The sequence below is a fragment of the Rhyacophila brunnea genome, unplaced genomic scaffold (genome assembly GCF_057557595.1).
Source record: "Rhyacophila brunnea isolate RB1 unplaced genomic scaffold, BYU_Rbru_1.0 scaffold_6, whole genome shotgun sequence".
NCBI classification, from domain to species: domain Eukaryota; kingdom Metazoa; phylum Arthropoda; class Insecta; order Trichoptera; family Rhyacophilidae; genus Rhyacophila; species Rhyacophila brunnea.
Window position 1 is genome coordinate 2,119,401 of NW_028233276.1, and position 24,666 is coordinate 2,144,066.

General features: G+C 32.6%; 1 protein-coding gene across 2 annotated transcripts in view; it reads left to right on the plus strand.

Moving 5' to 3' along the window:
• The window catches only part of LOC147065091 (scavenger receptor class B member 1-like), a 178,637-nt gene extending 154,208 nt beyond the window's left edge, over positions 1-24,429 (plus strand). For both annotated transcript variants that reach the window (XM_085956483.1, XM_085956482.1), the window contains 8 exons: positions 12,538-12,679; positions 13,680-13,886; positions 15,538-15,764; positions 17,806-17,972; positions 18,885-19,006; positions 20,049-20,174; positions 21,003-21,145; positions 22,730-24,429. In XM_085956483.1, the coding sequence (XP_085812609.1) occupies positions 12,538-12,679; positions 13,680-13,886; positions 15,538-15,764; positions 17,806-17,972; positions 18,885-19,006; positions 20,049-20,174; positions 21,003-21,145; positions 22,730-22,880 (1,285 nt within the window). In that variant the 3' untranslated portion in view covers positions 22,881-24,429. The remainder of the gene's footprint in view (positions 1-12,537; positions 12,680-13,679; positions 13,887-15,537; positions 15,765-17,805; positions 17,973-18,884; positions 19,007-20,048; positions 20,175-21,002; positions 21,146-22,729) is intronic.
• The last annotated feature ends 237 nt before the right edge of the window (positions 24,430-24,666 follow it).

Genomic DNA, 24,666 nt, shown 5'->3' on the forward strand with positions numbered 1-24,666 from the left:
GCACATGCACATAGACCACTATAGCTGGCATATTTAATTGCGACAAATTTTAACTAATGGCTCCTTAGACTATAGATACCATCTTTTCTACTTAATTAACTAAACATATTTACCACTGACTTTATGTTTAACACAAAAAATAGCAATTCTAGCAACACGGTTATCGACGCTTAGTTGAGCAATAAGCTAAGATTGGCCGGCTACACCGTAGCAAACCATTTTCCACATCTGTAAACTTTTTATCTTACTCTAGCGCGTGTCGCAGATCTTATAAGGGTGCCGAATACTTTCTCACTCGCACTTATGCATCGTTTTTGTTCAGGCCTTGAATGGCTCTTAATACTTTCTGAAGCGCTTTCTAAATTGACTATGTAATACCTAAAGGGAAAAAAACATACATTTAAAATTCGATTAATCTCCAGTATACAACATTTTGGAGATAGCGCGTTTAAACGAAACAGGTGAATTATTGAAAGGATCAACGGTGGAGAAATACATATTATAATTTAAACAAGAGGTAGTCTTTGAGGTAGAGTCAAGATGGTAAAAGATGCAGTCAGGGAACTCAGAGATGCAGTGGTCGAAATAGAATTAGCTACTTATGTAGTTTCTGTCATTATATAAATCATAACAGTAAGCTTTAAATTTGACGTTTTTTTTGTTTTGTTATTGTTTTTTAATTTTGACGAAATTATGTTAAAAAAATTCAATAATTTTACCTCAGATTAAAGAAGAGAAAGAGTAGTTTAAAACTTGGGTTCTCATTTCACTAAAACCAAAAAAACTGTCTTTTTACTTAGCAGGGCAGCATTATAATATAATGCTTTTTTCGTTCATATTTGAATTAAAATAAATATTTATACTTGTAGATACATACCTAAGTATTGTTTAATTAAAACACTTTAAAATGAAATTGTATTACGTAACATGGTTTATATTTTGTTCCTAACACCTGGCAGCTAAAGAATATTATAATAATAAAAAAATCATTAATTATTATTGAAAACAACTATTATCAGACTGACATTTAATGCCCCTTTTCCGGCAAGGTCCCAATGCTCGACATACAATTGCAAAAAGGTAGCTATTCAGCCGCTGGGTGTATGTATGTAATTTTGCAGCCGTGTATACATATTATAAAAAACGTAGTTGCACAAAAATGCCGTTATAAAACAACAGACAAAACATAATACGTGTAAACAATAACCTGTCTTGAATTCCGGCGACATTTTAATAATAATAATATCTTAACGACCTGAATTAATTCGCCAAAAAAAGAACGAATAATGTGAGAATACATTTGCATAAAATAAAATTTATCGCTGTTATGAAAAGTGCTCTTGGCAGACTTACTTTCCCTTTTAGTTGATTTTATATTTTTCCCAAGCTTTCATTCATCTATTAACAGCTGTTTAATTTTCTCACAATTCTTTTATAAAACTGAACAGGGTTGGCGAGTAATTACTTGAATTTAATCAGTTAAAAGTATGATACATCGCACCAATTGTTTATTCTCCCCAAAAATGTTGGAAAAAAATCTTCTTTTATAGACATATAGCGTAATTGTCGACGCTAAGCATTTGATCTAACAAAAAACACAGGTCACATGTTCTTTCTTTCTTTCACTTAGGTGTTCTAATAAGAATGATATATGATTTTTTTCACTGGACGTCGAAATTGGCCCCTTACACCTTGTCCACATGGAGCGTGTCTCGCAGCGATTTACCACGAGTAAATGTGAACACTTCAATGAGATCACCTGTACCTCACCCGCGTGTGACAGTCGTCACGGCGCAAGTGTTTGTGAACGGCTCAATGAGGACACATTTACCTGAAATGCGTGCGAATCAAAACGCGCCTTAAAGGGATGTACCTATAAACATACAATCCATTTAGTTGAAAATCCTGTAAAATGTGTGTAAAACTGTTTATAGTAGAACTCAAGTCAGTAATCGTACTGAACATACATAATGGCAGCCATTTTGCGTGAGTTAGAAAATCGGAATGGCAACTGAGCGATGTTGAAATTTTGTGGAGTTCACCAACATAGCCATGCTTCATGCGTTTGCTAACGTATTCAAATGTCATAGGAGAAAGAAATAACTTATTATGCTACTTCCTTTTATAGCCCAATTTTTTTTCCCTAATGTGCAGAACACACCTGTAATGAGAATTGGGAAGGAGATAACTATGTTTGACCAAATCGCTTCGGATATTGATATATTTGATTTACGTGAGAATGAGTTTAAATGGACGGTGTCTTATATTTTTTCTATGATTTTTTTCGGTTAATGTACCGGCATTTATACCTACTCATTCCTATGATTAAAATTAAAAATGAACTTTAAGCTACTGTGTCATTCTTTTTTATTATTATTACGACTCACTTAAGCCCAATCGCCATAATACCGGTCCTGGCTAATTAAAACAAAGTGACGGCATGAAAAAGAATAAATTATATTGTCAAATATTGTACAGCTCGGAGGGCAAAACAACGTAATAAACCCAATACAACAAGGCATCAAAAAATATTGCATAGAAACTCAAGCTATAATTATAAGTTTCTGTTATAGCATGTTTAGAATACTGATACACTTTCAGTAAACGTCGCGTATTTGATAGGTACTTATTGGTCGTGTCCGGAAATGTACGTATGCAGTTCACTGTATCACACTTCACCATGAAATGTTGTACCGGAAATATATGGCCATATATTAAAGACCGTCAAACCTCATTGGTTCGTATAGTAAGTACTGACATACAATTCATGTCTAAATAAAACACGGTGCTTGTCGGTTTACGCTTTACAGAAAACCACCAGGATTTTTTTTTTGAAAATAGCCGATATACTGGATTATTTGTTATGTTAGGTTTTCATTCTTGAATTCATGAATTTTGCCAAAATCAGCTACGGAAATTGAATTATTAATGTTCATATTGAATTATTTAATCTAATAAAAATGGAGACCGTATACTATACGGTCATCTCTTTCCGATAAGAAAGCTCACGGCGAACTGTGCCACGGTGAAATATTTTACGTACAATTTACATGTAACTCTTGTTGGTATATCAGGATTTCTCTAGGTGTCTTGCTAAGTTAATCAGCCTCTGCTTCTGTGTTATAAGTCAATTGTACTAAAGGTTAACATTCATGTAAGTTGCTCAAAACATACGTACTACAAATTCAATAGTTTATGGTGCAAAATAATTGGTAACCCTGATATTACGCAACTGGCAACATTATTACTATTTCGTTTCATAACCAAGGTTGGTTCGCAAGTTGGTAGCCAACTTAGCAGACAATTGAATGAGACGAAACCTACATAGGAAAGTTCTCACGAGCCATTATTATGCAAAAGTGTAATATCAAATACATAAGAACACGTCGCTACCAACCGTGAGTTGAACTGGGTTCATACAATAGCTAAGAAGCTTTAAATAAAATACAAGTTAAACTGATACGATATAAACATTATAAACCAGTCCACAACGGTAAAGCATGATATAATAAAAATAGTAGGAAAATGAATTTCTCCTCGAAATGATGAATCATTGGTCACCTATAAATAACATCACACGATTTTCATTATTTTAACCCCCCCCCCCGACCCATTTTAATACTTTTTTCACAAGTTCAAGTAAAATACTATTTTTAGACATAATTTATTATTATGAAAAAGGAATTTTAACATAAAAAATAAATGATTCTCTAATAGCCAACAATTTAATGAGAATTTTACATTTTTTAAATTTCAGATGTTAATTTTGTAGTTAAGATTCTTAAAACTGAATATAAAATGTTCATCGGTGATGTTTGATCATCCAAAGTTTTTATTGATATTCATAATTGAAAATGTTTGTTCACATACTTATGTAGATTGATCTAGAAATAATGAACATTTTTCGAGCAGAATCTTTAAGTTGTTCTAATTTATTCGAATAAGGAGTGTTGTAAAATTTGCAGATTTCTTCTCGTCGGTGAGATTGGTGTATATTAAAATTTTATTTTTAAAATAGCGTTAAAATGAGGAAGAAATTAAACTTTTTCCAGAAATACGATTAAAGCTCGCGGTCCTCAAAAAATATATATTTGGCGGGCCGTAGATTGCCTATGCCTGTTCTCAAGGAACATTAATCATTATGAGAAAAAAATACGTAATGTTTTTTATTTAGGTTGTATGATGTCACATTTTATCACCCCACCCCCTATCCTATCCACCCTTTATTATGTGACACCAGAACGGCCGAGCGGTAGCTCTTATAAGTCATAAGTCTTAGGTTAGAATCCAAGGTTTGGCAAATTCACATGTTGTTTTTTTCAATGCGTGTTTGGACCCAGATTATGAACCTACGTTTTTTGTAAAACAAAAATTTTGTTATGAAACCTCTTCATGAGGCGCCCCAGTTCACATATGAATGTAGAGCCGATTAACAAATATTCATATATATGGAGGATCACATAATTCCTGAATTAATATTCTCTCTATTTTGAAGATCGATTAAGATGTCGATAGTTTATTGGTCTGGTTTAATTTCGGTTTCCAGTTGCAATCTGTATAATATTATAATAATATGTACCAAAGGAGATTTGAAAATTTTTGTTGCTGCACGTATTATTATTATGTATGTAAATGTATATAAAATGAGGAGCTGGGGATTAAATGTGTATAGAGCTCAAAGTTGTATGTATATGGGTTTACAAATTTTACATAACGATTTCAACATTTTGTAAATTATCTATATTACAAAGTTAGGAACAACATGTTTATAACTGAACAAAAAGCAGTTAAATGCATACGTCACGTTAGAATCCTTTTTAATTCATTTAAGTATGTGATTATACCTATTATTGTAGAACAAGAACTTTTTGTCTTAGTGTTAAAACTGTGAACTAACAAACCCCTCCTATGCAGTTCATCGTACTTCCGTTTCAAATGAGAAACCCCTAAATTATTTATCATTTCTTTTTACGCTTCCATGGTTTAAGGGTCTATCAATATACGTAATTGATGGTTTTTCAGGATCAGGAGTGATAATAATATTATTATTCGTAAACTTTTGGTTTATTGCGAAGAAGAAAAGGAGTCGCTTCTAAAAAGAGAGCTGATACATTATTTAAAAACGCGTTGCCGCCATGAAAGGTACGTCACTACGAAGTCTTCTATGTGCGACTACAGCGATATCCGGTTTAGACGAGATCTTGTTGTCGGACATTATATCTCGTACTTCGTTCATCCTAAATTCCTCAATTATCTTCCAATCAACAATCATCTTCGATTAGAGTTGGGTTTCGGGAATTCTCGAGAAGTTTTCGAGATTTTCTATCCCGAAACTCAAGAATTGAAATTTTTAACATTTCGGGAAATCCCTGATCTCGAGAATCAAAACGTTCAAAGACTGATCGGGGCATTTAATACAAAGCAAACGTCGACTCAAAATGAGCGCAATTTTTGCAACATCAGGGAATTTTGTATCTCAAAAACGTACGCGATTGTCAGACGCAGCGATTGATAGTCTGTGTTTTTTGAAATTCTATTTTAATAAGTAATGTTTTAATTATTTTTGTTTTCATACTTCTATTTTGTTTGTCTTCTTACATAAATAAAAAAATCATATTTTTTTGGAATTTGTCTGTTTTTACACAGATTTTAGGATTTTTACAGGTTTTTTTTCAATTTCTCGATATCTCGAGAACTCTCGAGAATTCTTTTCTGGAAATCCCGAATCTCGAGATTGAGATTTTCTCGGGATATACCCAACTCTACCTTCGATAGAGTGTAGTCATACTGGGAGACGTATTGACAAAATATGAAAGATGCAATTTAATGGATTTTACTGGTATAATAATAATATGTGGATGTTTTTTTACAATAGGTAATAAACTGCTAATTTTCATTACAAATATTATGTTTTAATAAGTATCGTAAGTGATTGCCTTGAGTAAAGCGAAGTTTTAGCTGCTAGGCTAGTGGTTACTGATATAATTATGGTGAATAAATATTATTGAGAAACGTTAATAAAATCAACTTTTTGACAATAATAATTGCTCGAAGGTCGACCGGTCAGATTTAAATAATATTTGCAGGTTATTAAGCACGATATTGCAAAATAATATTATTGAACTTATTATTAACATATTTTTAATATTATAATTTCATTCTGCTTCAGCTGTTAAGTTTGTTAACCTGATTTATTTGCGAAACCTTCGAATTTTCTATTTCAACTAAATTATTTCTTAATTTTATTTTAAAATATAAAGTTGATAATGAAATATGATTATATTTAAATGAATAATCTCCTATCGTTAATAACAAATATGCAAATGTCTCATTTTTTATGTCGTTGATAATGTGGTTATTTCTACTATCATATTATTCTTCTCAAAGGTTGAAAATTTAATAACTTTCTTAAGACTATTGACGCATTTGAGATTTGGTGTTGGCGTAAAAAAATGATCCTGCCATTCCATCCGAATGACATCATTTTGACGGTGCCTTCAATGTCCCGAGTTACAGCATAGCAGTCCGTACAAATGTCGTCTTTCAGTCAACTGCAGGAGACACATTCTCCAATTCTTTTTTCACATGGTAAGAAGAGATCTGAGTAGCCTGGAGAGACGGGTGGTCTCTAGCAGCGTCGAAAGGATAATTTTGTTAAGACGGGCGCCTTCCAGATGGTGCAAAATCATTAATAAAGTGACTAAATTAACCACTACTAAAGCAACAAGATCAGTGAATGATCACTCTAGAATACTCATCATAGATCATTGTTTCCCAAAGTGTGGTACGCGTACCCCTGGGGTACGGGAAGAGTTTGGTGGGGGTACGCGATGCACCGGACTTTGGCTGCGCCTGGTGCAACAAGTATTAATACGACATCAATACAACAGAACTAGAATGTATATCGCATGCGGAAAAAGAGCAATTTATTGTTGGAATTAGCTTCAGACGGATTCTTAAAAAATAAATATAAGGAGCGTACTTCAACATCATTCTGGTTGCAAATGCAATATGTGTATCCAGTTTAACAGAGAAAGTCCTGAAATACATTCAAACTTTATATCTATGTGAAGTTGCTTTTTCAGCATTTGTAGACATTGACTGCTGACTAGATAATTACTTGTTAATTACCACATTTAAATAGCATGCTAATTATGTCGAATGGCCACCTAATCGTTACGCGCTGGGCGCGTCTTTAGCGTCCAATGTATTAAGTCAAAAAAAGGAACATGCTTTTGGATGAGGAACCGTATCTCAGATTAAAATTAATAACCCGAGAACCAAATTACGATGATCTGGCATCTCAACATAAAAAATTTCGTCCTTCTCATTGATTATAATGAATCTTATTTATAATATAACTTTTATTTATATTTTATTATGAATGAATTTTATTTTTGTTTATGTACTAAAAAAGGAAAAAATAAATATATTTTGATTGTCATTAAAATATATGCAATTTTTTTTTTTGACAAGGGGTACTCAGTGTTACGAAAATTATAGAAGGGGTACACAGATGTCGAAAGTTTGGAAAATACTGCTAGATGAAAGAAGATTGTTGGCAACGCCTATAATTTTAACGATCACCATTCTCAGTAATGTGACAATGCATTGATGGACGTTTGACCCTATCAAATATCAGGAGTTTGTTTATGTGTTTGCCTTACTTGATGACCTTATAATATAATACAGGAGTACGGCACACGTAGGTACGTTATATCGAAAGAAAAGGATCGATACTTTTTTGATGTCTCTATGTGCAAGTAACAGAAGGAGAGTATGACTCTAATGTCTACCTTGCTGACGATGGACTCATTTACCTTTTTGGCTGTCCACGACTCTATATACCACCAATATCGTATGTATAATTCGCGTAGTCGTCCCAATAAAGTTTCTGTGGTAATAATATAAAAATTGGGATGACCAGAGATCTGAATAGACAAATATGGCACTGTTTGGCTAACTAAACTAACGATGTTTTAATGCCGATGTAGAATTGAAATAGTATTATTGTTTACAAATCTCGACAATAATTCAGTAGGTATATAATCATTCCCTGAGGCCTTAAGATAATGATTTAATACTGATTAAAAGAGTCAAATTTATTTTTAAATAAAAAAAATAGTAAATTAACAACGCAATTTGACCAAATATACATACAGGAGCATAATATACGTAATTATATATAGGGGCGAATTGGTATACCTGCCTGAGACTGGCACGAAAAATTTACTAACTAGTCAATCAGTCCAAATTTAAATTATACATTCACTTATCGTGATATGTACACACATTTTATTATTATATTAAAACATGTTATTTTGAATTGTAACACATTACTTTGGTACAGTTTCAAAGTTTATTAATATAATTTGGCGCCGGTGTTACAGGATGCAGGACATGATGAAAATCAAAAAAATTTAATCATATTTCGATTTTTAAAGTTGAAATTACTTAATAATATATGTAGCTATCATTTTATGATGTTAGTTATATACAGTCCAATATATTTTTTAAGAAATATTTGATTTATAAAATCTATTTTTATTTAAATTTGTCAAAATAATGATCAGTTCGCTAGGTATGAGTAATAAACATAAAATGGCCCTCCATCTTCTAAATATCTTGAATAGTATTATAATATGTAGCTCCAGTTTTAGTATAACTTCCTTTTATTATTTACTTCTATCATGGACTTTTTATCTATGTATTGTATAAAAAAAGGCTAAAAAAAACTCAAAAAACTATATTTGACGTGTTTTTTCATTCCACTTATACACAAAGTTTACTTAAAATGTAAATACTTAATAGAAAAATTCAAAACCTATAAATATTTAAAAGATTTATTTGAATTGAATGAAAATACATGAGTTATATCAATTTTAGTAATCAGTGTGCCTTTTTAAGTGTTCCTGAAAAATTAATTTTGTCTGCAATGGGTTAATAAGAAAATTTAACTATGCAACATTCTTTATTGAGCATTTATTTGGAACAACCTTAGTGACATGATAATATATTATATGTATTAGAAAAAATAGTAGAATAAAAACAATATTAAATACATTGTATTGCGGGTGGTACCGACACAATACCTTGATTTAAAATTACAAATATGGTCCAGAAAAACCTCAAAGGCATAGTTAGAAATAGTTTACATAATTATTACCTAATTTTATCGGAATTCACCGCAGATTGTTGTGAACACATTACTTTTTATGAATTATCACCACCAAGTAAAACGCTGAATCTATTGAAAACATAAACAATTTTTTGTGTAGTTGATACTCTTACGAGAAAATGAATGCATTGTGGAACCACTGTCAATTTTTCAAGGTGTTTTTTTTATATAACTGTCAGTTGTTTTTTCTCATGCAGAGCTAAACATCGCAACTATAGTGCAAATTGATAAATATATTATGTTGACGTGAAACTGAATGAATGTATATTGCACAGGACGATACGAATACAACACTCCTTAGCCGGCTCGCACATCACAACTCGCCTTGTGTGCCTGACGGCCATAAATCAAAACCTCCGAGACTGCCGGCGAATGTTGCATGATCACAACCTCGCACATCTGCCTAGCGCTGCTAGCTCTAGCTCTGCCAAACGCGGCGACAGTCTGGAGAGAAATGGCCGATTCTGCAGCTGTGTGCATGCGCGGAGTCGATATTGGCCGGACATCGACATGCAGGCTTTGCCCAATGCAACTCAACGCATGCCGCAGCGTCGCAGAGTCGCAGTTGCATCGGCTAATCTGCGAAGCTCCATTTGATAACGTTTGTTTCTTGGTTTACGATGACGTCACATCGACGAATTCGTCGTAAGACGCATGCGGCGAGTTCTGATGTGCGAGCCCACTTAGAAGCAGACTTGAGAGTGGGTTTATCATTTGAACCCCGCATCAGTAGAAGTACGGCCTTATGGTGGAGAGAGTCCAAAAGAAATTTATGAGACTCCTTTACTTTCGGCTGTATGGATATTATCCGTGGCTCTATCCGACTGACTTTCTCTTAGGTATGCTTACATACTGTAGCTTAAAATTTAGAAGGGATCTTTATTTAGCTACATATTTTTTCAGACTTATACGCGGCGTAAATGTGAACTCTGCCACTCTTGTTGGTGTTGGCTTGTGTGTCCCTGATAATTACCTTAGGAATCGAGGGCATCCGTTGTTTGTTCTCCCAAGGTGCAGAACTAACCTGCCATTAGTAATGCCAATTGGGAGGGCAATAACCATGTTTAATGAAATCGCTTCGGATATTGATATTTTCCACTCACGTGAAGGTGAATTTAAGTGGACGTTGTTTTAATAGAGTCTATCAAAGTTCACTCTGTGTGCTTCCATCTACTTTTATTTTATTTCTTTTCTTATTTTATTACTTATTGTATTATTAACTCACATTTCTCTGTATTTTTATTTAAAAAAATATTAAAACTTATTTTATGTCATGTCGTGAACGCTTTAAATTTATAATTTGTTATGTTCATTATATGTAAAATAAATAAATTTGAATTTGAACACAACACAACAACGCGAGTTGAGATTTAAAAAAATAGCAAAAAAATGAATTTTGGACTCCTTTGCCTACCGGAATTTGTCCTCGTATTCCACGTAGACCAATCCGCTCATGTATATGGTTATGTATATATATACCTAAATAATTGCGTGTATAACAAAAAAATAAATAAAAATAAGGAGCGATAAAAAACTAATCCCTAATTTTTGATCGTTGGCATATTATTTTGTTTGCAACGAAGACTGGTATATAATGATAAAAATCTATTTTTTGTTTATTGTCTTACCTATCTTTAATATCAAAGGTCAGATTAGCAGTGAATTATAATACCTACCTACCTAATGAACAATTGAAATAATTTACTCAATGATTTTTTGTGATGGCAATATTCTTACCTTGAATTAATGCTTTCGTATTCGTGTAATAATTATAATTATTTTGATATAATTGTAATATTCATGGTTCAAACTCCATAAAATTATACGAAAAAAGGCTATATCCGGTGGCATCTCTATCAAATTCATCATCTGACACTAATTATGAACTTACACTACAAACGACCCGTTTGATAATTTGTTTTATTTAATTTCATTGCATCAAAAGATCTTGCATCTAAATAGGACATAAACTAAAATAATAAAAACTAAGATAATCTACTCAATTTAAATAATTAAATATTGATCAAAAATGGTTTAGTTTCATTATTTAAAAATTTATACCATAGTCTCCCTAGGTTTTCTGCTTCTACACAAATCGTCGGTGCGTATAGCAGATAGATAGAGTTGCTACTTCATAATTTTGCACTCCGGCTCTAGGATAAAAATGATGTAATAATATATTTTAAAAAACATTTTTTACATCTATTAGGTACTTATCTATTTATTTTCGTATTACTACATGTATTAATACAAGTGAATATTATTTGACCTAATTTTATGCGAGGTAATCAGACAAAGAGGCGCATCAGTGTAGTAAAAAGTGCAAAGTTATAAAACGTATACCTACTCTACGGACTGACGATTTTGACAATCGATTTGACGATATTAACTTTACAATAAAGATTCTAGATTGCGTTTTAGACCCACTTTCAGGTGGAGAATAATCAGAATAATTATAAATACTAGAAGAATTACTTGAATTCTCGAAAAACGGATAATTAATATTAAAATATTAAAAAACAGTAGGTATCTACCTAGATATTAAGGTTGCAAAACAGGTAGATAGATATCCCGACGTTATCCTGGATTATAATTGTGATATAAAAAAAAAATGATTTGATTTAATTTGTACAATAGAAATTTAGATTTAACTTTATTAAGACGTTTCGATAAGGACAATAGTAACACGTCACTTGATTTCTTTATAATTCGCCGATGACAGCAGCGCACTTAAGGATGACTATGCATTTGCCACTTAAAATTATTGATAATGTTCGTTTAAATGGAAAATATGAAAATCTGCTACAGTAGGTAGAATATTTTCATACAAAATGATAGTTTTAGCATGATAGTCATGCATAAAGAAGTAATTGGAGACTACAAGTTTTTGTAATGTTCCTCGATTTTTTTTTATTAAATATTTTGTGTATGTAGTGTTGTTGTGTTATTTTGTTGTTTAGTGTAGGTACACCATTATTCTTAATTTTTAGTGGCAGGGTTTTCCTCTTAATTAATATTGATAAGCATATCGTCACCGTACAGGCCAATTGCCGTAACCCCCACTTATTACCAACGTGGCGTTTTGACGGTAATGGACTTATTGCATACTCTTACACGAACTGACCAAGTATCATAAACCCCATTCATATCAAAATAAGTCAAAACTATTTTTAAGCCATTTGTAACTTGACAAATTTTAATGATTTGATATTTGAGCCTGTACAGTGACGATATACCAGTATCGAGCTTGCGAAGCCGTCACCAGAAAATAAATCCCACCAGTTGTAACATTGTTAATTTTATTGTATCTATTGCCATATGTAGAATATGTTAATAAAAATATTTTTTTTTCTTTCCAGAGAGTCGTGGGAGAAAGTGAACATCACCTTCTATGATAATGGAACATTATCCTTCCACCAGAGAAAGATCTACATGTTCGATGAGGCAAATTCTGCAGGATCAGAATATGACGTCGTTGTGGTGCCAAACATTCCTATGCTTGTAAGTTTAAAATCATACTATACCTAACATATTTTAATTATTTTTGACAGGTATTTACCGATTATTGAGAAGAATTAAAATTAATTAATATCATAAAAAAGTGTTGCGCTTATGCAAAGGCAAAACCAAACATACAAACAGATCCCGTTATGAAATTTTGATGGTCACTATTTTCCTTTAGAGGTAGAGTATACGTTGTATAACTTTGCACTTTTTACTACACTGGTACGCCTCTTTGCCTAATTACCTCGCATAAAATTAGATCAAATGATATTTACGTGTAATAATAGATTTGTTATTAGATATGTATATTTTTATAACATATTACATCATTTTCCGGGGCCGGGGTGCAAAGTTATGAAGCATAATATACTCTTAAGCTTAGAGTAGGTATATGCCACTTTTTCGTCAAAGGGACAATTTTGAAATCAAAAATATTCGGCCCTTTCTTTTGTAAATATTTTCTGTTTTTAAAAAACAAAAGCCAAAAAAATAAAAAAAAATATTTCATTGCGTAAATTAATATTTTTAACTAAATATACATTATTATTACTCTTGTTAGTAAACTAAAAAATATCTTTTTCACCATGTGATTTATGCAATTGTTTGTTTGAAACTAAATCCTGCAATCTAGGCTCAAATTTTCTGGACCATTCATTCTTGGCAGACGATATTTAATTTTAAAAGTAATTTTTAATATTCGATATGAAGAATAAAAATAATACAGATTTAACATTACTCTCGCGGGACACACTTTGTGAACCCTGGAGTCTTAAACGGATCTGTGTACAGGGATTGCAATACCGATATTTCAAAAACCGGGATTACGGTATTCATCCATATTGAAATACCGTTTTTTTTTTTAAATAATTACCGATATTTTCAATATTAAGTAACATTGAAAAAAAAAACCAGAAGTATCTAAAATGACTGATTAAACTCTTTCACTGTTACTCACTCTACTGCCAATAATAATAACTACATTTTTTTAAATTTTCAGAGTGCAACATCACAATCAAAGCACGCTGCGAGATTCCTTCGGCTGGCCATGGCCTCCATTATGGACATCCTCAAGATCAAGCCATTCGTTGAAGTGTCAGTTGGTCAGCTCCTCTGGGGATACGAGGATCCTTTGTTGAAACTCGCCAAGGATGTCGTACCTAAAGAACAAAAACTGCCGTATGAAGAATTTGGACTTATGTACGGGGTAAGTGAAATCTTTTTAATATATTCTTCTTAGTCTTATGCCAACCTTCACTGGAGGTCAGCCACCAGCGAGGCGATCTTCGCTTTATCGACTGTGACACGAAACAGTTTGGTGTGGCTGTCTACGCTCATAAAGTTACGAAATAAAGCGTTTTTCTCTACTAGGTACGTATATCTTTCCTTGAATAGTGAGCTAGGGAAAGCTGTCTGCTTATAATAATAGCGCCTGTATCTATAGTCTAAGGCCTGTACACGTGCATGGATTTAATTGCACCAATAGTGAGTATTTTAAGCTATCGTGACAACGTATACACTTAAGTGCTGACTGTTTCGCCAATCTCATTCTTCAAGATTAAGCGAGACGCGATATTATCATTTTATGGTACTAATATTGACAGTCGTGAAAATCGGCTAACCTCAAAATGAGTCTTTGAGCGGTGTAGTTTGTTTTTTATCCGGCAGGTTCGCCACTATCTTTCTACTGCGCAGGCGCAGATATCGAACAAAACCCAACTGTTGCATGAAAATTCAGAAGCTTCCGAAGTTTTTTGATTCATGGATGCAATCTGACAACTTGCAGGATAATACATATTTATACGTGCATTTTCTTGTTATGGCCACGATAATACGTAGTGTCAGCAGTAAATCTATTGCACGCGTAAACGGGGTATAAAATTCTATTTTTTTTTTTAAGAATTCTTGATGGATGAATAAGAGGGGTAAAATCTGTTGGGTAGATAATGTGGGGTAGTATGCCAAGGACAAGCTAGTGATGAACAGCTAGAGTATTGTGTAGGGTGGCTCAATTTGGGCTGTAGCACCATTGAAGACGAAAAAAATAGCATCTCTTGTAGTCTCTTTAAGCAATTCTATATAAAAATTGTAATTTATTTTATTATTTGTCTGTACTATAGAGTCTACATGTAGTTCTAACTGACGACTTTGTCCGTAATGTAAGTTCTTTTCAGAAATGCCTTTGATTAAATCTTAAAAACGTTGGTTAATAATATGTAATATTATGTCTCAGAATCAGTCTTTAATAAATCAATATCTACATTTAAAGTGATTGAAAAACCAGTTTTCATCTTAAAACATGAATATATTTGGATAGGCAATTCAATTTTAAATTTGATTTTTCTATAGCAATATGCAAAATATATAGCTGCCTCAGTACAAGGGAACACTATTTGACAAAAACCTGTGAGGAGAAATGGATGTCAAAGTTTTTGAATACCTACCAATAAAGTACATAATTAGATATTTTTAAAAAGTATTTATGTAATATTATTGTTATGTAAATATCCTAAAAAATTAACATTTTATTTAAAATTATATAGAACCACCTCAAACTCCTTCCCATATTTAAATTAAATCAGTTTATGTAATAAAGTGTAGTATTGCACTAAACAATAAATTATACTCGTTTGATATTCATGTTGATGTCATACAAAGTTATCTGAAATATGGTAAAATAAATATCTACAAAAATAGTGCAGCCTTGCCCAGAAACTTCAACTAGTTCTTCATATTTTGTAATTCATTAGTCAAAACTGACATTACTTCAAATATTGTACCCTTGTACTGAGGTAGCGATATTATGTAAGTACTCGTATATCTAAAATTATTTTGAATGTTAAAATTTTGTTATCTAGAAAAATGGAACATCCAACGACCAGATTGCCGTGTTCACCGGCGCAAATGACATCACTAAATACGGCCTCGTTGACTCCTTCAACGGAAACAAGAAGATCATTCACTTTACTCAAGATGCCTGCTCACGAATTGATGGATCAGACGGATCCATATTCCCTCCTCATATCACCAAGAATACCACTCTTCACATCTTTGACAAAGACATGTGTCGACTTTTACCTCTGAGGTAAATAATTACATATTATTATCTAATTTAGTAAGTTTGAATGGTTATAATTAATTATAATGGATAAATTTCACCGTGGCACAGTTTGCCGTGAGCTTTCTTATCGGAATGAGATGACCGTATACTATACGGTCTCCAATTTTATTAGATTCAATATGAACATTAATTCAATTTTCATGGCTGATTTTGGCAAAATTCATGAATTCAAGAATGAAAACCTAACCTCTCAAATAGGTACTTATATCAATTAATTAATAATCAAGTACCTATATCGGGTATTTTTAAAATTTGTTTGCTGCTGGTTTCCTGTAAATTGTAAATCGACAACGTGTTTTATTTAGAAATGAATTTTATGTCAGTACTATACGACCCAAAGAGATTGGACGGTCTTTAAGGCTATACCTCAGCTGAGGCATGGTCTAAAAAGATCGTGACTAGGCGATGCGCGGATTGCGGGTCGCGGGTGCAAATGACGCAAGCCGAACGAAATATAATTTGTCATAAAAGTTCAACATGCGTCCTTTTTATGTTATGTTTATTATTATATTCGTAATAATAATAGTATATTCATTGACATGTTTTCTTTTTCAAGTACATGCGGAACGTTTTTTAGTCATCTTTACACGATTTAAGAATATTTTCAACCGACGCCATGACAAAACGAATCGACGTGCAGATACCTCGACTAACGCAATAATAGTAACGCGGCTGTAATTTCGTTCCACATACAGTTGAAAATTATTTGCCGTTTCACTTATGTACGCTCTTAATATACGGCCATATATTTCTGATACATGATTTCACGGTGAAGTGTGATACGGCGAATTGTATACGTACAAGTTTCCGGACACGAAATGTGCTACGGTGAAATGAAATACGTACAATTTACATGTGAGGCGTCTAATTACAAAAAGCGACAAGTCCACAATTCAATATTTTCGGGAAACAACGTTTTTATGTTTCATGCTTCAATTATTTGTTTTAACGTGAGATTATTTTTTCCGTTTTATTCTATATGGAAATTAGAACCAAATGGAAATTTGTTTCAGCCTATAAACTCTTAAATGTAATAAATATAGGCAAAATAAAATCGGACATAGTGCTACTTGTACCGCACTTTTTAATTTATTCCGCATAAGGCACATATTTCCGTGGCACTGTCATGAGTTTACCAGATGCTACAGCATGTGAGACGCTCTTTTTAAGCGCTTTTTGTAATAAATCGAGACTTAAAATATTTTTTTGTAGGGTTGTGTCGCGTTTTGGAATTTATAGATCAATACATATTGTGTAAAATTATACAAAGAATACGTGCGTATTTTTTTCATGATTTTGACCAAATGTGGACTTATCGCTTTTTGGAATTAGACACCTCATGTAACCGTGTAAAACAGTTCAATGTAATTCATTGCTTATAAGTAGTAGGTAGATCATTTGTGATTTTATTATATAAAAGATTAATATGTTGATTAGATAATGTGGTCAAGGTTTCGTAAAGCAACTTATAGATTGCATCTTGGCAATGCATTGACGCGTTGCAATCTGATTAATTGCAATACCCTGTCATCTCACATGTTGTAAATAATATTGGGTACAATATAATAATATATTGTACAGTAAACATGTATTTTGTTGATAGCTCAGTGGGTAGTAGAGATATTAGCCCAGTCGCACATTAAAAATCGTCTCGACTGCGAGAATAGTCATAAATCAAAACTTAGCGCAACATGCAACTTTCTATGTGCGTATAGCACGGCCATGCGAGGACAGTGACGTCACTCGGCAAGCCAAAATGAATTACGAAGTGCGACATGTCAGGATTATAGCGCTGCATGTCGGGTGAAAATAGTTGCACGTGCCTCCAGATGATTTTTTTTCAAATTAAAATATTTTATTCCAGCAGTGTGCGAAGGCCTATTAAGATAACGTGTGTTTTGTGAATGACGATAACATCACATCGACGTATTTGACACGTTTCAGGCGAGTCGAGTTTAGATGTGAGAGCCGGCTTAAATTTATAATATTGTTTTTATTGTCACAGATTCGAAAAAGAAGTGACGACAGCAGGTGACGTTTTGGGCTATCGATTCACACCACCAGACAACGTGTTTGCCGATCCAGATACCAACCCGGACAACAGATGTTTCTGTCCTCAGGGACCACCCTGCGCACCCAGTGGACTCAACAATGTTTCATTATGCCAATATGGTATGTCATATTTTTATATATATTATTTAAGACATCCCTTTTGAACACATAAATAATATACCTATAAGGATGCATGATGCTTACAATAATCCCCCTTTTCATGAGGATTGTGACATGTATTAGTTATACTACGATTCCTGCATTCTGCCGTCCTAAGAGGCCAATATCGTCATCTACATCAATACTTCTCAAACTTGGGGGTGCGGCCCCCTAGGGGGCCCTGAAGCTCTTGCCAGGGAGCCGAGAAATATTTCAGTATTTGAAAAAAAAAACATAAAAAACGTGATCACTGGACGATAATATTTCCCAAACTTAAATGAAGACCAAAGTACAATTGGATAGGAACACCATTTGCTAAATCCTTAAAATATGATTATATAACGTGGGCATCTCAAGAAGAATTGATGGATATTAGATCAGATAATTCCCTTGAAGTCGAATTTAATGAAATAAGTCTTGCAGAATTTTGGATTCTTATTCAAAATTCTGCAAGACAGCAAGAATATTTTACTTTATTCGGTATATTTATTAGAATATACTGAATTTTTGGAATGAGATTGTACAATATTTTATGAGGACGCAGAACAATCAAAAGTAACGCAAATGAGCGAATTTCCAGATGATGAAATACCAACTATCAGTGCTTTATTAAACGTTCAAATAGTTTTTAGAAATTTTCTCTATCTTCTAAACAATTCTAAACACTCACGAATTCATACAACAGCATATAAAATAAAATATATTATTAACAAATTAACAGTTTTTTTAATTCCTACCATATTACGAATTCTTTTCAATTAGGACTCTTGTCTTCTCATTGACGCTTGGGTCATAAATGAATTACCATAATATTATTCTTAAGTATACAAATTATAATCATGTACAAGCCTAATATGATATATTTCCTTGCAGATTCTCCCGTTATGCTAAGTTTCCCCCACTTTTACCTCGCTGACGACAGTTTGAGGACAGCCGTGGAGGGAATTTCTCCACCAGATCCAGAGAAACACAAATTCATGATCGATATCCAACCTGTAAGTGTTTAAATTAAAAATAAAAATAGCATATTTCCAAAATATAATTTATTATCAAGAAGTAAAACAGACAAAATCCGTCGTAAACAGATCACAATTCTCACTTCTACCGATTCAGTCCAAGTCCAAATGTGTCCACGATAAAACAATGATTTGTGTTTATATCCACAGTGATAGCGTATTACATTGTTATACTTGTGGATACATAATTATAATAATTGTGAGGAAGATTCTGCAGCGGATATATAGGCATATGATCAGCGCATGCCAGAGACATGGGTACCAAAAATAGTTCTCATTGTGAGCCCAGTTGTGAGTCCTCGAATTCACAGGGAGGAGGGTGCGAAAAGCGATTCAAGAACTATTTTTAACGTCATTCATACTGAAAGAAAGGTAGTGTAGAAGGCAAAAACTTAAGTTCAGCTATATTATTATAATAATATATATAAAGTGACAGTGTTATTTGACTATGTAAAAGTAATGTTTTAACTAGAAGTTGTCATTGAGAAATATCGTCTCGAGAATTCTCGAGAAATAATCAGAAAAGGCCAAGCTCGAATCTCGAGAAATTAACTTTCCGAAATTTCTGGAATTTTCATTTAGAGAGAAATGGTCAACGTGTTTCTCGAGAAATCGAGAAATTGTCACTAGACTAAGCTGCCGACCGCAACCGGAATTATAAAAAAAATGAATGGAATTTCTCAAGAAAATTTGATTTCTTGGTAAAAAAAAAGCCTTGACTTTGATTCTGAATTTCTTAAATTTCCCGATAAAAATTGAATTTCAGAAATTAAAATTGTCAGAAAAAAAAAATCTAAAAAAATGACCAAAGAAAATATAAAAAATGAGATATTTCATTCTGACTCAAGCAATTCATTTCTAATACATCCACCAGTGTTAGTTGTCTGAGTGAGGGCGCCACATGCTAACATTTTACATAAATTATTCAATACTTTTAATATCGTGATGAGGTTAGTTCTATATTCCAACACCGGACGATTTATGATGAGAATTGATTGAATTGTTTATTTTAAAATTTCAGGAAATGGGAACTGCCTTATCCGCCAAAGCTCGTGTCCAAATCAATCTCGCTGTATCGCAGGTGATCGATATCAAACAAGTGGCCAACTTCCCTGATATTATTTTCCCCATCATGTGGTTCGAAGAGGTAATAGAATTAATTATTAAGCTATTATAAAGTAAAAAGATTTTTTTAAAGTAGAGCAAAATATTGGTTACTTGTAAATAGTACGTATTACATTTCACCGTAGCACAGTTTGCCGTGAGCTTTCTTATCGGAAAGAGATGATCGTATACTATACCTCTGAAGCACCGAGATGAAAAAATTACGCGTTGTTCTACATTTCGGTATTTTGGTAGTTTTTATTACGTATTTTGTAAGTGTTTTAGGTACAAGTCGGTTTACAGAATAATGCCAGGCGGGAACCGTGCCAATTTTCATGGCCGATTTTGGCAAAATTCATGAATTCAAGAATGAAAACCTAACCTAACCTAACAAAAATAATCCATAACAATAATAATATTTTCAAAATTTGTTTGCCGCTGGCTTCCTGTAGACCGACAAGAACCTGTTATATTTAGACATGAATTTTATCTCAGTAGTAGACGGTCTTTAATATACGACTATATATTTCCGATACAACATTTCACAGTGAAGTGTAATACGTCAAACTGCATACGTACAAATTTCCGGACACGCAAAATATTATGTGGCTCCAAATAGTCGAGGTTCTTGTAATATACCTGTTATAAACAATGGCTGTTCGCCATTCAATCAACCGATTGGGTATTTACTGGTTGAATTAATACACATTAAAAAACAAATGAATTTTATAGACATTAAGATTCCAGCTTTCAACCCAAGAATTTAGAGGTCCACCCAATACTCCACCATGAATGTTATTATATTCTCCTAAAAATAATATAAACATGTTTTTTATCACATACTTCAATAAATTAAACTTTTTGTTTTCAGGGAATTGAAGGTCTCCCGTCAGAAGTAACTGATCTCTTAAGACTAGCAACAAAGGTGCCACCGATTGCCAAGAACGCCCTCAGCTATGGACTTATAGCGATCGGATTAGTTCTCCTTCTTATTTCGGTGACTTGCCTCATCAGGTAACTAACAATTAATTATTATGGCTTCAGTAGGTATTTATCATTCGAAATATATTTTAATATCATTCTGACAATTTTGAAATTACTAAGTTATAATTTTTATCCACCAAGTTGCTACACCCTTTTAACACTGCAGTGGTTGGCAACCTTTTCTCCATGGACGATGCAACATAAAATTTGAAAATCACCCAGGACATAATTATAATATAAATATAATTTTTTGAATGTTTAAAAACACTATTTTCTAAATGTAGGTATTTATTTATGAAAATGGCAAAGGGTGGAGGTTAGCTGTTAAGATCCGACATAAATAGTGTATAAACTTTTTCAGTCAAACGTATTTGTTTTTATTGAACTAAGACTACGATTTGTAGAGTGTTTTTTAGTTTTTAAAATTCAATTAAAACCTGCCTAAACGGGTCTAGGACGATTTGGCACCGGACAACTGGACGCCATGGAATTCGAAAATAAATAGACGTTAGGTACTTATAGGTACTTTAAAAAAAATATTCAATATTATTATTTATACTTCAATGATTATATTATGATTTAATAGTTAATATGCAGACGTAAACAATGATTTAATCGTGCATATGTTTAAGTTCCAACGAAAAAAGAGTTTTTTATTTTATATAAAGCCTTAGGCAAGGTAATTCTCAATCCGCGATAAAGAATACATTATGTTAAGAGTAAAATGAATTCAAACTACCAAGTAGTAGATAGAAACTGATTAAAATACCTTGTCTACACGTGTCTACGACAGTGCGGCGTCCAATTGTCCGGAGGCCAGTCGTCCCATTCCCGCCTAAACCAAGCCATAGTACATAATGGTCAAAAAATATTTGTTTATCTATAAAATATCTAAAATTATCCCATTAAACTATACATAATATTAAATATTTTATAGATAGAAGAATATTATTCATCGATTTTGGTTTGATTTAGACAGGGCTTAATAAATTTTAAAACAATAACCAACCCTATCACTGTAATATGTATTTTTAATTCAATTAAAAAAAAATGTGCACTATATTTGTCGGATCGCCCATAGAATACTTAAGCTATTACGGTTTGATTTGGTAGGGTTTAATTGCATTTTAAAAACTAACCAGCAACTAATTTGCATATTGTATTCTTAAATGAAAAGAAATAAAATTTAGTATGGCTGATCAAGTTTAGCGTGCACTATTTATATCGAATCTTAACAGCCTACGTCTACCCATCGCCACTGACTTATGAAACAAAATTACGCAGCTGACGAATTTCTCATGGTGCATAAGATACATTTTTAATCAGAATTTACACGATTTAAGAGTTAAATACAACGATATTTGAGATTTTTCGTTTTCCATTGAGAACAGTATTTGGCAATTGTATGAATGCAAGCCCAATGTTTACGACCTCTGCTTTTTAGCATATGTCTGGAGCTGGCATAGTAATGAGAATATGTAGTTTAAACAGATTACTGAAAAGAACAACAGATCTGTTTAGATTATTGCACTAGTTTGATGTGGTTACTTCTCCGCTGAGCGCTGCTAATGAATCTATTTCGATTACTTTGTCTTATTCATATTGTAATTTCAGATCATCACATAGGCAGAGTACACTACATTTAGAAGGCTCTAACTACTTGGCGACGAGCCACAAACAAGAGAACGGGAAGTCTGCCAACGGTACTAAAAAGGGAGAAGTAAACAACGGGTATGAAATGGGTGCTACGCCTAATCATCACTAGTTAAACAATATCTTTATTTATTAATATTTTCAAAATGACGGCAAACTAAAATTGACATTCTTTATTTGATGACAAAGAACTTTCAAATAAACATGTAATGAATGAAGTGGATAGAAATTAGAAGTACATACTGTCTCGTCTCAATGATATTTCTGTTAATTAAAGTCATATGTAATATTAAATACTTATTGTCTTGTCGCTAGTTGAGGACCTACAGTCTGTAGTATGCGATTGATATATTTTTTCAATTTAAATGACGCATTGATTTAAATAATATCACTCAGAAAACGAGAACCTTTCCTCTTTCTTACACCTTTCCGCAAACAAATTATACAATAATTTATCGTTTGTAAGCTACACAAATGCAAATACACAAACATGTCTTTAAAACAGAATGTCAACTAATTAAACGTAGTTCGGACAATCCACATTGTAAAAATGTCACATCGCTACATCCGATGAATGAGTAAAATAAATCCCTAAAACATGTCCACATTTTGCGAGCCTAATACCACATGGTTCTAAGTATTCATGCTTGAGAAAACAAACCAAACAATGTAGTATTCTAAGCTGCATCATTGTTACTTTTGTTTCACTGAGGACAAACACTTAGAACCTTGTAGTTCTCCACTCGCGATTTGTCTATACATTTGCATTTTAAATGTTTTAAAACAGTTTTTATAATTTTTTTATTTGTTTGTGGGCAGCTGTATGTTAATCTGTAAGTAGACTTAAGATTATTTTTTTACGGTGACTCCCAATCAATTCCGACCATGTCCGATCCTAATAGGATCATATGGGCCTCAACAGAGTGGAGGTTTGTATTAACAGATTTTGTTGTCAAATACCAAATGATATTACATTTGATAGGTAAGGGAGGACAGTGTGATGACGTTGGCATTCTAAAGCTTTTATTTCAACTTAGATTGTGAGCCTCTTCAAACATTCTATATTATTCAATATCTATTGCATACAACTATGATATTCATAAAACCAAAATATTTATACATACACATGTTGCATAAACCTAAAGGGAACTAATGCATATATTTCCATAGGATAAAAGTCGACTTTTTAATTTGGCACTACATCAATTATTAATTATTATTGCGAAATACTTATTTCTTTCTCTAAAATCATCTAAAGAATGTTAAATTTAGTCTCCAGATTGTGTATAGCAAAGTACAGGCTACATTTAGGCTTACCCAATTATTATATTTCATCATTTATCTCTACATAATATATGAAAATGTACAAGAATTTTCTGTATGCAAAAGGAAAAAGAAGATAACTTTAAAAAATTACTAGTTTTCAAAGAGAGATTATGTATAATATTAGGAATTCTTGTTTCTGTGTGAAATTGAAGCGTTCCTTTTCTCATTTACGCATATATATGGTTTATTTGGCAACATTCAACTCATTTTTAAGGCTTCTCTTACTTGTTTTGCACACATTGAGAAAAAATATCTCTTTTGAGATTGCAATTGACGAGATAACTTGCGTTCATCGTGTATAAAAAAAAATTTGAATAAAGATACTACACAACTTCAAAAAATAAAAACTGTTGTGATAAATGTGCGGTAATTATTAAATTTTTAAATTGAATAGTTCTATAAATTCTCATTTTTATCTCAAGCTGAAAATGTAGTCCGTATTTTAGGCTACATAATGTAGGAAATTTAAGTACGTACTTAATACATTCTTTGTCTACCATGATGTTTGAAAATAGTGTATTAATCATTCTACGAATGATGGCATTAAAATACGTAGATTGAAAAGATGTAGA